The sequence below is a fragment of the Osmerus eperlanus genome, chromosome 6 (genome assembly GCF_963692335.1).
Source record: "Osmerus eperlanus chromosome 6, fOsmEpe2.1, whole genome shotgun sequence".
Lineage (NCBI taxonomy): Eukaryota > Metazoa > Chordata > Actinopteri > Osmeriformes > Osmeridae > Osmerus > Osmerus eperlanus.
In genome coordinates, this window is record NC_085023.1 from 21,771,194 (window position 1) to 21,785,842 (window position 14,649).

Sequence of the window (14,649 nt, forward strand, 5' to 3'; positions counted from 1 at the left end):
GTTTTCATTCCAGAGTACGCTTCAGGTAAGTAAGCGGCGATGGAAACCAGAGAAAGTAAGGACAACTAGTGTCACGTCAGAAAGTATAGAAGTGGAGTATATCTGGTTTAAAATATTTTTTATCTTGAAATATATTGAGTACTTTGTGCGTAAATCGTATTTGTACTAGGAACTCTTTTGGACGACAAATATGGAACGAAAATGCTGCCCCCCTAATCACGGGCTGTGCGTTCCTGTACAAACAAACGTGCAGACCCAATGTTCGGTTCCCCACCCACTTTTGCGCTTGCTCTGTGAGGAAGCCATGGCGCACAGTCGTTGACTAGAGCGAGCAGCATTGTATTTCGACCTGGTCATCCTAGCTTTACGTCTCGCCGACTCATCACATCCCAACAATGTTATGGCCTGAAGAATGTAAAGACAGTTGATTTTAGGACAGTTATTTTACACCAAATACGTAAGTCATATCAGATCAATTATCTTCATGTGAATGTTTGTCATCTGTGAATAAATGGTATGGAATGGCGTTAATTTGCTAGCTAACCAGTTAGCTAGCTAAAGACCTGCTTTCTGTTTCTGTTGGAAATTGGCTAGTTAGCTAGCATGCTAGGTACATTTGAAAACGGAAGTGGAGTATCCAAGTAGCTAGCTCGAGCTCCCAGAAATGGGCGGAGCTATGGTATTGCCTCTACAATGCCCCCCCCCCCCCCAAACAAAAATAGAATAAAAGAAAAATTGAACTTAAAAATGTTAGTCAAACACCTACATAAGCAAATGAGTCTAGCCACGTGAGTGGCAACTCAATTTGCTACTGCAGTTTAGCTTGAGTAATACCCTGTAGGGCTGGGCAGTAGCTATGTCCTTAAATGTATATCACGGTATAATTGTGTAGAACGGACGGTAACGGTAGGCTATATATATCACGATATATTCCTTTTTTTGGGGATGGGGTAGGCTACAGCAGGTGTCGCATGAGTTGTTTCCAACTTCTGCAGTGCTTTTCCACAGAAGAAGAGCTAGCATGTAGCTTTCAATAGTACTTTTATGGGATTACAAGAACGATATTTGTAGCAGGGCTGGACTGGGACAAAAAAAAATTGCCCTGGCATTTTTGCTCAGACAAGCCCACCTCAATCGGTCGGACTCTGAGCCACTGCATCTGACACAAGAAACAAGAGGGGGAGGGGTGGAGCCTGTTAAGTAGGGGCGGGGGAAAAAATCGATTCACATATGAATCGCGATTCAGTCTTCTAGGGATTCACATCGATTCACAAATTCAACTTACTTACTTAATTCAACACTTAACTGCCTATCACAGTCAAATAGAAACTATTAACACTAAACAGCAAACTTGAATCAAATGTAAGCATATATTGAATCGAAATTTGATTAAAAATGGAAAAAATCGTGAATCGGTTTTTAATTGAATCTCGACCCCAAGAATCGAATCGTGAGATACCAAAAGATTCCCACCCCTACTGTTCAAAGATGTGATTGGGCCAGCCCAGTGTCAGTATGGAAAATGAACCAATGGGCCACTGTCCCTGCTTTATGTGCCGGTTGTTGGCCAATATGAAGTTCATAAGGAAAAAAAAGTCAGTCTGCCAGATTACCAGTCCAGGCCTGATTTGTAGTAAGCAAGCTGTATCAAATTAACCCTTGTGTTCTCCTCGGGTCGTTCTGACCCATCAGTCATTGTGACCCACCGTCGTATTGCGACAACTTTACCGCATACAAAAACAAAGTGAAGCATTTTCTTTTAACCGTCGGGCTGTCTCAGACCCCCCACATTGCGAAGGTTAAAAGAAAAGTATTTTTATTTGGTTTTGTATTGGGTAAAATTGGGTAAACACAATGATGGTTCGTTATGAACCTTTGGGTCATGTGACCCGAAGGCAGCACGAGGGTTAATACATGGCTGAATACTCGATTCTGTTGGTCCACAATAAACATTTCCTAATTCTAACCAACTTGTCATCTTTGCTTGTATGGCTTCACTCTTCCATGCTGCATTTTTTTACTTAACCCTTGTGCTGCCTTTGTGTCACATGACCCAAAGGTTCATAACGAACCATCGTTGTGTTTACCCAATTTTACCCAATACAAAAACAAATACAAATAATTTTCTTTTAACCTTTGCAATGTGGGGGGTCTGAAACGGTTAAAATAAAATGCTTCATTTTGTTGTTGTATGTGGTAAAGTTGTTGCAATACAACGGTGGGTCACAATGACTGATGGGTCAGAATGACCCGAAGATAATACAAGGGTTAAGTCTCTGTAAATGTGGAAGTTGAGTCATTTAAAACCGAACGATAAAGGCCGAACACGATGCTCTAGTCTGCTCCATCTATGCAATAATGATTGAGGATACGGAAGATTGCTTGCGACGTTTGCGTAGATTGATTGCTATTGATAGTTTGAACTACGTTGAGCTGGCACTATGGAACTGAATGAACAGGAAATGAGCCCTCCCCACGCGCACACACCCCTTTTGTAATATAGGTTTGTTCGCGAAGCTCCCTCTAATTTGCTCTGCACCTCTGTCGAGGACCAGAGGGCAAGGAAAACATGTTTCCTCCACGGACCACTGCTGGTTTGTTTTAAAGTCCATATTGTATGCTCCTAGTACAGCCAGCTATGCCGGTGTACTGCCGGTAGTTTCTGTTGGTCATATTGTCATGGTAACCCCCTTGACATAACCGGTTCTCTCGCGGTTCTTACTTCTAGTCCAGCTCTCTTTTGGGGCTAAATTGGAACCAGTTTTTCGGGTTCTTAAACGGTTCCTATGCTGTCGAAAAGCAAAGAACTGGTTCGAGATTAAGCACTGCCTCCGTACCAGCAGCCAAAATGCGTTGGTAGAAAAGGGGTAAAAGTAGTGTTTAATTATAGATCTTTCATCCAGCAGGTTCAACTAACTTGTAGAGACGGCTAGAAATGGATGATGTCAAGGAACTTTCCTCTGAGCGGATTCTTCTGGAACCATACAAGTACTTGCTGCAGCTGCCAGGTAAATACATTAAATGGCATCCTTGAATGGTGCTCTTTTGCACAAATCTCTCATGTGATTTTGACATAAATGTGTGTTCTTCCTACTATGTCCATCTGCTGTTGGCACTTTCACGGCAAGCATGGAAAGCAGATTTCCATCTCTGTATTTCTCTGCCATGTAAAATGTTTCTAAGCCTTTGAATAATTTATTTGATAGCCTTACCTGCTACTCTTGCATAGATGCTATGAATTGAATAGGAAACTCTGAGATGTTTTCTGGTCTCTGAAAGGCTTTGTCTCTTAAAACGCACCTCTCTAGAGGGCGCAGGAAGCGTTTTCCCTTCCGAAGAACACGAAGAGGCCATAATGTTATGCGACCCACTTTTTTTCCCGGAGTAAATTTGATTAATCTTTCCCTGTACATAAGACCACTGAGGAGCTCAGTAGGCAACACAATTTGCTCTTCTTTGGAGCCACTTTATTATAATTGCACAACTGTTATCTACTAGTTAACCTGCATCAAATACCCTCATCAGTGCATGAGCTATATGTGCTGGATATTTGTGCCCAACACAATGTTTCTTGGGACATTATGACATTCTAGTATTTCTGATTTGTAGGTTCTTTAGTGACTAGCAAACATTCATCCTTATGCCCTTAAAGTTTCTCTGAGTCATCGTATCAGCTGGATGAACAGCTGGGCATGTCTCCAGAAAGCTCTGATGGGTTTCAAACAATATTTTAGTTTTTAACTGTTTAAATGGATATTTCTTCAGTATAGCTTGGCAACCTCTGACTGGGCCTGGCATCATCCATACTGCTCTGACTCCTTACGATGTGTCTGGAACATCTAAGAGTCTTCTCCTCACTCTGTTGAAGTATTACGTCCTTTCCCCTCAGTCTTTTACAGTTTGATACTAATCTCGTGTGGGTGGACATAGGCAAATGGCAGGGTATCATTTTGAGCGCGAAGTCTGTGTGCTTTATCCACAAATGTTTTTCATTTAAATCCTCAGGGGACTGATGATATGAATACTAACCAGTTTTCAGACGCAACGAGTAGCTAGTATTACTTCTCTGTCCATGCTGCTGTGTTACAGATGTAAGGCTTTGACTGTTGGCAGTGGAGAGAAGTTCTAAGGCAGAGATTGTCCTTTGGTTTTGTACTGCGAGTATAAATGTCTGTTAAACTCATCTCCTCTTGTCTCTGGTTATTTTTCATCTTTTCAGGAAAGCAAGTTAGGACGAAACTTTCCCAAGCATTTAACCACTGGCTCAATGTACCAGATGACAAGCTCCAGGTAAGTTAGATTGACTTGCTTCCCACCTAGAAATATTGAATAAGTTGATGTTCTTAGCGTTGTTTGAAGAATACATTGTTGTCTGAGGCGTTCCTGTGTTTGGTGTTCTTAAGGAATTATTGGCCTGTTTTGCATTTCTATCTGACATGGGGGTTCAGTGAAGTGACAAATGTGTGGGGGGGGTGATGTGGAATGGCCCTAGAGCCTTGAGTACTAGGGTCTAACATCACTATGTAGGGCAATCCTCAGTTATGCTCTCCAACAAGCAGATGACTGAAATGAATGAGGGCTATAAATGTCTTGCGGCTTCCTTTGAAGACTGACTTATTGATTCAACAAGTTCTGCTCTTGCCTGTTGACTAACTGAATAGTTTAGTATTTGAATCAAATCTTTTCTCAAAGATTTATAAAAGGGTCTATAGTCTGATTCATTGTTTTTTCAGACCTTGTAATGACATGAGCTGGCAAAGCATGAGCATGTATTTATGTTACCACCAAACGACGTCTTTTCCTGTTGTACTTTGTTTGGCTATATATTCGCTAAATTAATTTTTGGTTATTTGAAGCAGTTGCTTTATTTTCAAACTTCAGAGTGTGATTACTGGCAGTCTTCTGTTGTCTCACCGTCTGAGAGGGAAATATTCAGACACATTTTCTGTCCATTCCCATGTCTAGTTTACTTCCGCATGCCTACATGTAGTCATGTGACATGCCTCCAGACTGGTCATGTGACCAGAGTGGGAAGTAATAACTTTTCGTCAGCATACTGCAGAGCTGGCAAACATAAAACACCAGTTATGTGAGCCGCCTGGAACACAACAGCAGTCTGTGTTGCAGGAAGCAATAGCTTTTCTGCTTCCCTCTACCTTTCTGTAGTCCAGAAGGGTCTAGAATAATTCTCACAGCCTCTGGTCGGGTTTTATGTCTGACCTTTCAACATTCATAGTGTGTACACAATCTTTCGCTTTAGTAGAAAGACATCTTTCTCCTGCCCTCTCCACCTCCGCACTCCTATTCTTCTTTTCTGTCAAAAAAAATCAATTCTAATGGATTTTGGCACTTAACCCATCTCACTGTAGGCCATTTCCAGAGTGCAGCTCCCCCAAATTGAGTTGGTGCCTCGGAGTGGTGTAGTGTTACTGGAGAGAGTGAAAGCAAGAGTGCCATGTGAGTCCAGATGGCCTCAAATTATACACATGATTCTGTTCTTGTAATGGCATTCTTAAGAGAATCTGAGAGAAATCTGTGGACTGTGAGTTGCGAGAAGGACAAAAGAGACAGCAGAAATCCTGTCTCATGTCATACAAGAATCCCACTATCAGAACATGGAAGAATCCCACTATCAGAACATGGAAGAATCCCACTATCAGAACATGGAAGAATCCCACTATCAGAACATGGAAGAATCCCACTATCAGAACATGGAAGACCAGGAAGATGGGGGTCTTCAGCTTACTGTACATGTCTCCTGTGAATTCAAGTTAGAAAACAAAGAACCGTTGATCTACATTTGCTGAATACTCTGTCTATTAATCCCCCAGAAGACAAGTTTCTGACCTCTGGACTGACAGCGTTACCATTCTGGTTGCTAAACCAGCCCTCTTATCTTCTGATAAAGACAGGCTAATCTTGTCTTTGTAAATCAGCTGCCCTTGCTAGCATGATGTACTGGTACTGAGCCTGTCAGGTTGCATTAAGTCGGCTGTTCAATAGGTCTGTCTTAGAGTACCTAGCTGCACTGGTCCCAGAGTACATAGCTGCACTGGTCCCAGAGTACACAGCAGTGTCCTCTCTGTGGCTGGAGAACTTGTGTGTAAGTTAACGCCTGTCCTTCCAGGTAGTTCTATGCTGCCTTCACGTAGGATCTAGGCTCTAAGATCTTTGCTAATACCCATCTCAGATTGATGTGTAGTCAGTATAGCTTGCATCTTCAGACGCACAGCCTCCAGCTCAGGTGACCCTAAAGGTGACTCGCCCACTCTCTCCTGTCTGAGTGGATAACCTGTGAGCTTGTAGAAGGCACCACACACCAGTCTACTCCTCCTCAAACAGCCAAGCAATTATTCAGTACATACAGTAGCTTGACTTCCATATCAAACAAGCACTGCCTTCTCTATTTATTCACTCGCTCTCTACCGCTCTCTACCGCTCTCTACCGCTCTCTACCTCTCTCTCTTCGTCTGCTGCTGCTGTGTGGTTTATTTGGTCGTAAACTCTCGCTGAACCCATCATCCAGACTGAGCACACTCGCTGTCATCATTAACAACAGCCTGCCAGGAAGTCGCCGCCTTGGAAACGGTGCCCGAGGAAACAGGCAGCGACTGTGTCGCCCGTGTCTAAATCATCTGGGCATCCTTTCTCTGATCACACGGCACATCTGGGGCCCTGCTCCCGGGCTTCCCGGCTGCCCTGCTCTTACGTGGCCGAGCAACTTGGGGACCTTCCATCAGCTGCTGCTGCTCTACGGTGACCCCCTCTCTCCACCTCTCTCCCTCTCTCCTCCTCTCTCTCCCCCTTTCTGTCTCTCCTCCTCTCTGTCTCTCTCCTCCTCTCTCTCCCCCTCTCTGTCTCTCTCCCCCTCTCTGTCTCTCTCCTCCTCTCTCTCCACCTCTCTGTCTCTCTCCTCTCTCTCTCCACCTCTCTGTCTCTCTCCACCTCTCTGTCTCTCTCCACCTCTCTGTCTCTCTCCCCCTCTCTGTCTCTCTCCTCCTCTCTCTCTCCACTTCTCTGTCTCTCTCCTCCTCTCCCTCTCTCCTCCTCTCCCTCTCTCCTCCTCTCTGTCTCTCTCCACCTCTCTCCCTCTCCTCCTTTCCCTCTCTCCCCCTCTCTGTCTCTCTCCTCCTCTCTCTCTCCACTTCTCTGTCTCTCTCCCTCTCTCCTCCTCCTCCTCTCTGTCTCTCTCCACCTCTCTCCCTCTCCTCCTATCCCTCTCTCCACCTCTCTGTCTCTCTCCTCCTCTCTCTCCACCTCTCTCCCTCCACCTCTCTCCCTCTCCACCTCTCTCCCTCTCCCCTCCTCTCTCCCTCCCTCTCCTCCTCTCTCTCTCCTCCTCTCTCTCCACCTCTCTCCCTCTCTCCACCTCTCTCCCTCTCTCCTCCTCTCTGTCTGTCTCTCATCCTCCTCTCTCTCCTCTCCTCCTCTCTGTCTCTCTCCTCCTCTCTGTCTCTCTCCCCCTCCTGTCTCTCTCCCCTCCTTTCTCCTCCTCTCTGCTTCTCTCCCCCTCTCTGTCTCTCTCCTCCTCTCTGTCTCGCTCCCCCTCTCTCCTCCTCTCTAGACCTGTCCTGGGTGTGTGGCTGGTCTAGGGGCTAGTTCCAGGCCTGTCCAAGGTTTAAGCTCTAGCTGTTTTTTTAATAAGGATGCCCAGAGAAGGAGGAGCATCCTAAAAGATTCCTCATGTGTTCGGTAATGCCTTCAGGGATTCATTCAGCCACCAAAGAATCACTTGCAAGTGAAATAGGCTGATGCTATAAACAAGCCTGTACTTTAGTTTTGATGTTTTTGGGGGTTCTCAGTATATGAGTCAGTATCTCTGAAGCTCTTACTACTCAGTCTGGAGAGGCCTTTGGTCTCCTAATGGAGAACTGATTGTTAGCTTGGCAAATATGACTGAATTACCCAGCCAATAACCTTCAGTAATCAATGAAGTAGGAGGGAGACACGGAGGCCTGCAGCCTCTCCATCACGCCTGCAGGAGGGGAGCCACTCCAGAGAAACTAGGCTCTCTCTGTCTCTCTGTTTGGTAGTTAAGTCGTTTCTGGAGATGTTTTTAGTTATTGTTACAGGGGGGCTATGTTGTAAATGTGATTATTTCTGTCTCCCATGTCTATTCTCATCTGACAGGGACTTGGAACTCTAAGCTTCTCGTTCGAATGCGTGTACTGAAAATAATCTCATCCCAAGGCAGCAATAAAAACTGTTGAGATTCATCCCCCGTCCTGCTGTTGGCAGCTCTTCTGTATTGACTGGAAGGTTTTTATGTAGTAGATCTGCCATAGCCGTGTGGGTAGTGCATGTGTGGGGGGTGTTGTGTCTGTGTTTGGGAGGGGTGTGTGTGTAGTGTGTGTGTACGAACGTGTGTGTGTGTGTGTGTGTGTGTGCGTGTTGTGGTGGCAGGGAGCTGCAGGGGGAAAGATTGTGTTTGGAGGATGAACGTCCGGACGGCCAGGGCCTCGGCCTCCTGCCCGGCCTTCAGAGACTGTCTTTGTGCTCCCAGCCCCACACACACACACACACACACCATACACACACACATACAGCTTTCATTACCCAGGCACGCCACTTGTCCTCTAAATCATCCCCAGCCCGTGCCATGACACCCCTCCTGCCAGCACACACCAGCCAGTCCTCACAGGTCTGGAGCACAAACACCTGGCTGACTGACTGACTGGCTGACTCGCAGCACAGCAGCGCTTTATCAAACAAACTAAAAGTAAACAGTTGGCTCTGTCACATTGCAGCCTTGCCCCAGAACACATTCCGTCTCTTCCTGTTGTGCCTGTAGCTGTTCTCCTAGGTGGTGCGCCCCCTGGCTGTGAGAGTGTGTCTGGGTTGAGATCAGAGCAGGTCTCCTAGCTTCCAACGCTGTAGTTTGGCCTGCTGTAGTACTAGACAGAAATACACAGCAACAAAGCTAGTTAGGATTGAAGGACGTGTTCGACAATGCTGCCGAGTTCTGGGCTAGCCACTCTGATGGTAGAACCTGTGTGTGTGTGTGTCTGTGGAGGGGGGGGGGGGGGGTGTCAGTTGTGGGTCAGGCTGTCTGAACATGCTGACACAGCAGGCCTGTGGCCACTACACCCCCCCCCCCCCCCCCCCCCCTCCCCGAGAAAGTGCCCTGAGCGCTGGAGTGTCATGTGAGCACTGGAGTGTCATGGTTAATTATCCTAACGTTACTACGTCTCATAACAGCCCCCGGTCATCCCCACCATATGCTGGCTGAGCACTGTCCGTCTGTCTCTGCCCTGTCTGCCTGCCTGGCTGCCTCTCTGCCTGCCTGTCTGTCTGTCTGTCCGACCTGTCTGCCTGCCTGTCTGTCTGTCCGCCCTGTCTCTGTCTGTCTGTCTGTCCGCCCTGTCTCTGTCTGTCTGTCCGCCCTGTCTGCCTGTCTGTCTGTCCGCCCTGTCTGCCTGTCTGTCTGTCTGTCCGCCCTGTCTGTCTGCCTGTCTGTCTGTCCGCCCTGTCTCTGTCTGTCCGCCCTGTCTGCCTGTCTGTCTGTCCGCCCTGTCTCTGTCTGTCCGCCCTGTCTGCCTGTCTGTCTGTCCGCCCTGTCTCTCTGTCCGCCTGCCTGCCTGTCTGTCCGCCCTGTCTGTCTGTCCGCCCTATCTGTCTGTCCGCCCTGTCTGTCCGCCCTGTCTGTCCGTCTGCCTGCCTGTCTGTCCGCCCTGTCTGTCCGTCTGCCTGCCTGTCTGTCCGCCCTGTCTTTCTGCCTGTCTGCCTGTCTGTCTGCCTGCCTGTCTGTCCGCCCTGTCTGTCCGTCTGCCTGCCTGTCTGCCTGTCCGCCCTGTCTGTCTGCCTGCCTGCCTGTCCGCCCTGTCTGCCTGTCTGCCTGCCTGTCTGTCCGCCCTGTCTGCCTGCCTGCCTGCCTGTCTGTCTGTCTGTCTGCCTGTCCGCCCTGTCTGCCTGCCTGCCTGTCCGCCCTGCCGGCCTGCCTGCCTGTCTGTCTGCCTGTCCGCCCTGTCTGTCCGTCTGCCTGCCTGTCTGTCTGCCTGTCTGTCCGCCCTGTCTGTCCGTCTGCCTGCCTGCCTGTCTGTCTGTCTGTCGGTCTAGGCAGCAAAGCAGTTTGTCTGGGGAAGTCAGTCTGACTCACCTACAGCAGGTTAGCTGACCCCTGCAACCACAAGGTGGGTTTAGGTTAAGACTGGTTCATCTTAGACGGTGTCTGGGTGAAGACCAGTCAGCCTATCCAGCCTACATCTACTGAGATCTGCTGTCAGCACCAGGCCCCTCCCTCCTGAGGCAGCCTGCTCACCTGGCGCCCTCCTCTGGTGAAGACATGCATCGCAGCAGCCAACAGGCTCAGAAGGATCACAGGCTGGGTGCTCCGGGTCTGTGCTGGGAAACATGGAATATGTCTGTTCTGAACCCAGTTTGTTTAATGATGCATCTAGAATTTGCATAATCATTCTCTAGGCAAAGCTTAAGGGCCACTTTAAAAGTCATCTATTTTACAGACCCACGTCCTTGGTTTTATTAGGTGTTAAGTCAGTCCAGTAAAGATGTGAATGTGATGTGTCAGTATTCCCCTCCCTGCAGGTGATCATCGAGGTGACGGAGATGCTCCACAACGCCAGTCTGCTGATTGATGACATCGAGGATGGTTCCAAGCTGCGTCGGGGCTTCCCTGTGGCCCACAGCATCTACGGCGTCCCCTCCGTCATCAACTCCGCCAACTACGTCTACATCCTGGGTCTGGAGAAGGTGCTCACCCTACAGCACCCCGAAGCCGTCAAGGTGGATATTTATTTGACATTTCACTGCAATGTTTTTATTTCATTTGTCATTCTTGTGCTTTTGCTATTATATCCTTGTGTGTATTGGTGTCATGTAAGCTACTGGGAGCCTAACCTTCCCTCGGGATGGGGTATCTACCTGTGTCTCCAGGTGTTCACCAGACAGCTGTTGGAGCTGCACCGAGGCCAGGGTCTGGACATCCACTGGAGGGACACCTACACCTGCCCCAGCGAGCAGGAATACCGCACCATGGTCCTTCAGAAGACCGGGGGTCTGTTCGGCCTGGCCGTGGGCCTCATGCAGCTGTTCTCATCCTGGCAGCGTGACCTCAAACCCCTGCTGGACACCCTGGGGCTCCTCTTCCAGATCCGCGACGACTATGCCAACCTGAACTCTCGCGAGTACAGCGAGAACAAGAGCTTCTGCGAGGACCTGACGGAGGGCAAGTTCTCCTTCCCCACCATCCACGCCATCTGGTCGCGGCCTGAGAGCACGCAGGTACAGAACATCCTGCGGCAGCGCACGGAGAACATGGACATCAAGCGCTACTGCGTGGACTACCTGGAGAAGGTAGGCTCCTTCTCCTACACCAGGCAGACCCTGCGCAGCCTGGAGGCCGAGGCTTACCGCCTCATCGCCGACCTGGGGGGGAACCCCGAGCTAGAGAGTCTGATCAAGCACCTGAGTATGATGTACCAGGAGCCTGAGGCCGGGGCTGGGGCCAGGGCTGGGGTCGAGGCCGGGGCTGGGGCCGGGCTGAAGAGCAGCCCGGAGAATCACTGACCTCACATAAACCTGCTACTACCACACAAGCTCACCCTCATGTATAATCCCAGGGCAGGTACACGCCAGGGCTGCATCCATCTGGAGCCAGCCAACACTCCCTGTGACCTTTACAGAGCAATGCATCAACAGAGGAGCTGGCAGGCTCCACTCCTATTACTCCAGAAAACATTGAGTGCCAAGTTGTAGGCACCTCTTATGTGGAAAAGATTACCCCCCACTTGCAGAAAAACACAGCATTGTTTCCATGCATGGCAACAGACTGAAGTGTGGAATACCAACCCAGCAGGGCTGTGAACGGAGGAGAAAAGCATGACGGATTTCCCTGCAAGGGTGGATATCCCTTTTTCATAGCATTTATCATCATTCACACAGTTCCCGCCTCATAACCCAGACCAAGTGCTCGACACCCTAACCCTCAGCAGCTCTCCAGATCGCTTCACAGCTCTGAGATACACAACCATGTTCCTGTCAGGTGACCTGTCTGTTGTCATGTCTGCTGTGCTTCAAACCAAGCAGTTGTGTAACCGGTGTACTTAAGATTTATTATTGTAAGGGTGTTAACAATGTCCTTATGGATATAGAAACTCCAGATAAAATGACATGGCATTTCAGGGTAAGACCAGGGTGAGCACTAGTCTCTACAGAAACTTCCACAGTGCAATTGATGTAAAAAAGTAATTGTTTGAGACGCATTAAAGTGCATGTGGATTATTGTGAAAATGAATGGATGCCCTCAACTGATGTGTCTGAGCGGCACATGAATCCAGTCTCTTCTGTGGGAGATCCTCGTATGTGAAGTGTTGTGTGTCCTGCAGGGTGGAGACTGAAACGATGCTTACAGGAACTATGATTATAAAGTCTTTTATTACCTTTTTATATAAATTAATACTGCAAAATGTTATATGTGAATTTGCTCAATAAAATCCTCTATCATGAAAAGTTTTGTTGTGAACAAAAATGTATATGATCCAAGTTTGCAAATGCATCACTTATGTTTGCTGTAACTGTCAATGGCAGTAACAAACTGTACTCTAACTACAGTAGTTCTGTTGTGGATGCAGACAAATGTCTGCCAGACAGACTTGGCAATCACAAACCAGTAGTTTCCTCTCCACACAACGCTCTGGACGATCTTTAAATGACCTGAGAAGTGCTTTGTGAGCTGGACATTTGTACAGTTATTGGAAACTCTGGGTTCAGACGTTCTCTAGCTGTCAACTAGACATCACATGTTGGACTGTGTGTACATGCAGGCCCAGCTGACAAGTGAGTTTCACACACACACACGGACACACACACACACGGACACACACGGACACCTGAACTGTTATGGAGCTTTGAGCCAGCTCCTGGTTTGTCTTACACACTCTGCTTTTTAACAGCTGATGACCTCCGCACAGGGCTCTTCTATTTTAGGAAACATTGTTGATGTTTTGGGCGATGGTTCATCACTGTTAGACTAAAGGCATATGGATGGATCTGGTATTAGCTGTTGAGAGCCATTACAATGCTTTAATCATGACCAGACTACAGTATTCATGACAATAAACATGACTGAGTAAAGCAGGGCTCCACAAACCACAGCCTGCCAACGCATTTGGATCGGCCCTCTGAACAATGCCAGAGACTTAAAAAAAAAAAGTTTACACTGATTAATACGCATAAGTTAATATTTAAATCTGGTCAAAATTCCCCCCCCCCCCAATATATTGATATAAAAATATGAATAAAATATAAATGTGCTACACTACGACAGGCAACCAAATATATATATTTTTTTTAAGTTCTCAGGGCGGGACCCTCAGACTCCCCAGCAGATTTCGTCCCCCCCAATGTTGACTCCATGGCTCCGGCCCATCTAATTTTCTGTTATAGACCGACCCGGCTCCACATTAAAAGAAAGGAAAAATGATCTGGCCCTCGCAGAAACATGTTTGGGGACCCCTGGAGTAAAGAGTCAACACTGAGGAACTTGACATTGAGTGTCATCCAAGATCCACAATCTTGCTCTGTAACTTTTACTAGATTATTTCACAAAAATTAAATGAATTCAAACATGGAGGCCCAAAGTGTAAAGGTTTTATGGAGATGCCAATCATAAAAACCTCTTCCTTGTTGAAGTGTTTGAAAATTCAGCTGTGAAACATGAAGGCACACACATTTATCAGAGGCTCTTGAAGAAAAAAAAAGAAAAAAACTTTACAACCACTAAAACAAGGCATTAAGTGCAGAATCATTTTATACCGAAGAGCAAGTGAAGTGGCTGAGGTAAGAACTTTCCTGTGATGATCACCCCAGAACTGTCCTGTGATGATCACCCCAGAACTGTCCTGTGATGATCACCCCAGAACTGTCCTGTGATGATCACCCCGGAACTGTCCTGTGATAATCACCCCAGAACTGTCCTGTGATAATCACCCCAGAACTTGTCCTGTGATAATCACCCCAGAACTGTCCTGTGATAATCACCCCAGAGCTGGCGTGGTTCTCATATTTTCTCTCCAGGGTTGAGCGATGTTCTCCAGCTACAGAGCGTCTCAGTGTAGTGCTGAGGGAGAAGGCCCCCCGGCTCTATCGTCCACTCCACACATCAGACGTCCCACGGAGCCTGGCAGCATGTCCATCAGTACCAGAGCTGTTGAAACAACATTAATAATAAATTAATAATAATAGATTGTATTTGTAATGCGCCTTTCATGCACTCAAAGCGCTAATCACTGTACAAGTTTAAACACATGACATGCACGTCACTCTGAAGCCTGGAGTCCCTGAAAGAACGTGGTTAATACTGTACTGCATGGTGGCTAATGTTCCTTTGAACAAGCTACAGTGTTAGGCTCGACAGTCCCTACCAAGTTAGGGATCATCATTATGACAAAATGTAGTCAAAATTTAAAAAGGAGAAAGGATTTATCAATAACACAGCGTGCCTCCCGATCCCTGTCCGTGTGTCTCATGTGTGACTCGTGTCTGGCATCGCCCCCTTCTGGATCAAAGCCTTCTTACCTCACTGACAGATCAACTCCCAAAATAAGTAGTTGTGATCTTGGTGTGCTTTTATAGACACTGATCGTTCACAAAACTGTTGAAGATGAACATGAATACATGTATGAGCAGAGAGAC

At 47.4% G+C, this 14,649-nt stretch overlaps 1 protein-coding gene across 5 annotated transcripts; it reads left to right on the forward strand.

Moving 5' to 3' along the window:
• The first annotated feature begins 32 nt into the window (after nucleotides 1-32).
• On the forward strand, nucleotides 33-12,475 carry ggps1 (geranylgeranyl diphosphate synthase 1). 5 transcript variants are annotated; one of them, XM_062464395.1, is made up of 6 exons: nucleotides 283-457; nucleotides 2,904-3,008; nucleotides 4,220-4,290; nucleotides 10,543-10,740; nucleotides 10,891-11,472; nucleotides 11,503-12,474. In XM_062464395.1, the coding sequence occupies exons 2-6, from the start codon at nucleotides 2,936-2,938 to the stop codon at nucleotides 11,521-11,523; spliced, it is 945 nt and encodes a 314-aa protein (XP_062320379.1). In that variant the 5' UTR covers nucleotides 283-457; nucleotides 2,904-2,935; the 3' UTR covers nucleotides 11,524-12,474. The 5 variants fall into 5 exon arrangements, with proteins under 5 accessions (XP_062320378.1, XP_062320376.1, XP_062320377.1 ...); XM_062464394.1 differs by lacking the exon at nucleotides 283-457 and adding an exon at nucleotides 33-55 and having other exon boundaries at nucleotides 10,891-12,474; XM_062464392.1 differs by having other exon boundaries at nucleotides 281-457; nucleotides 10,891-12,474.
• The last annotated feature ends 2,174 nt before the right edge of the window (nucleotides 12,476-14,649 follow it).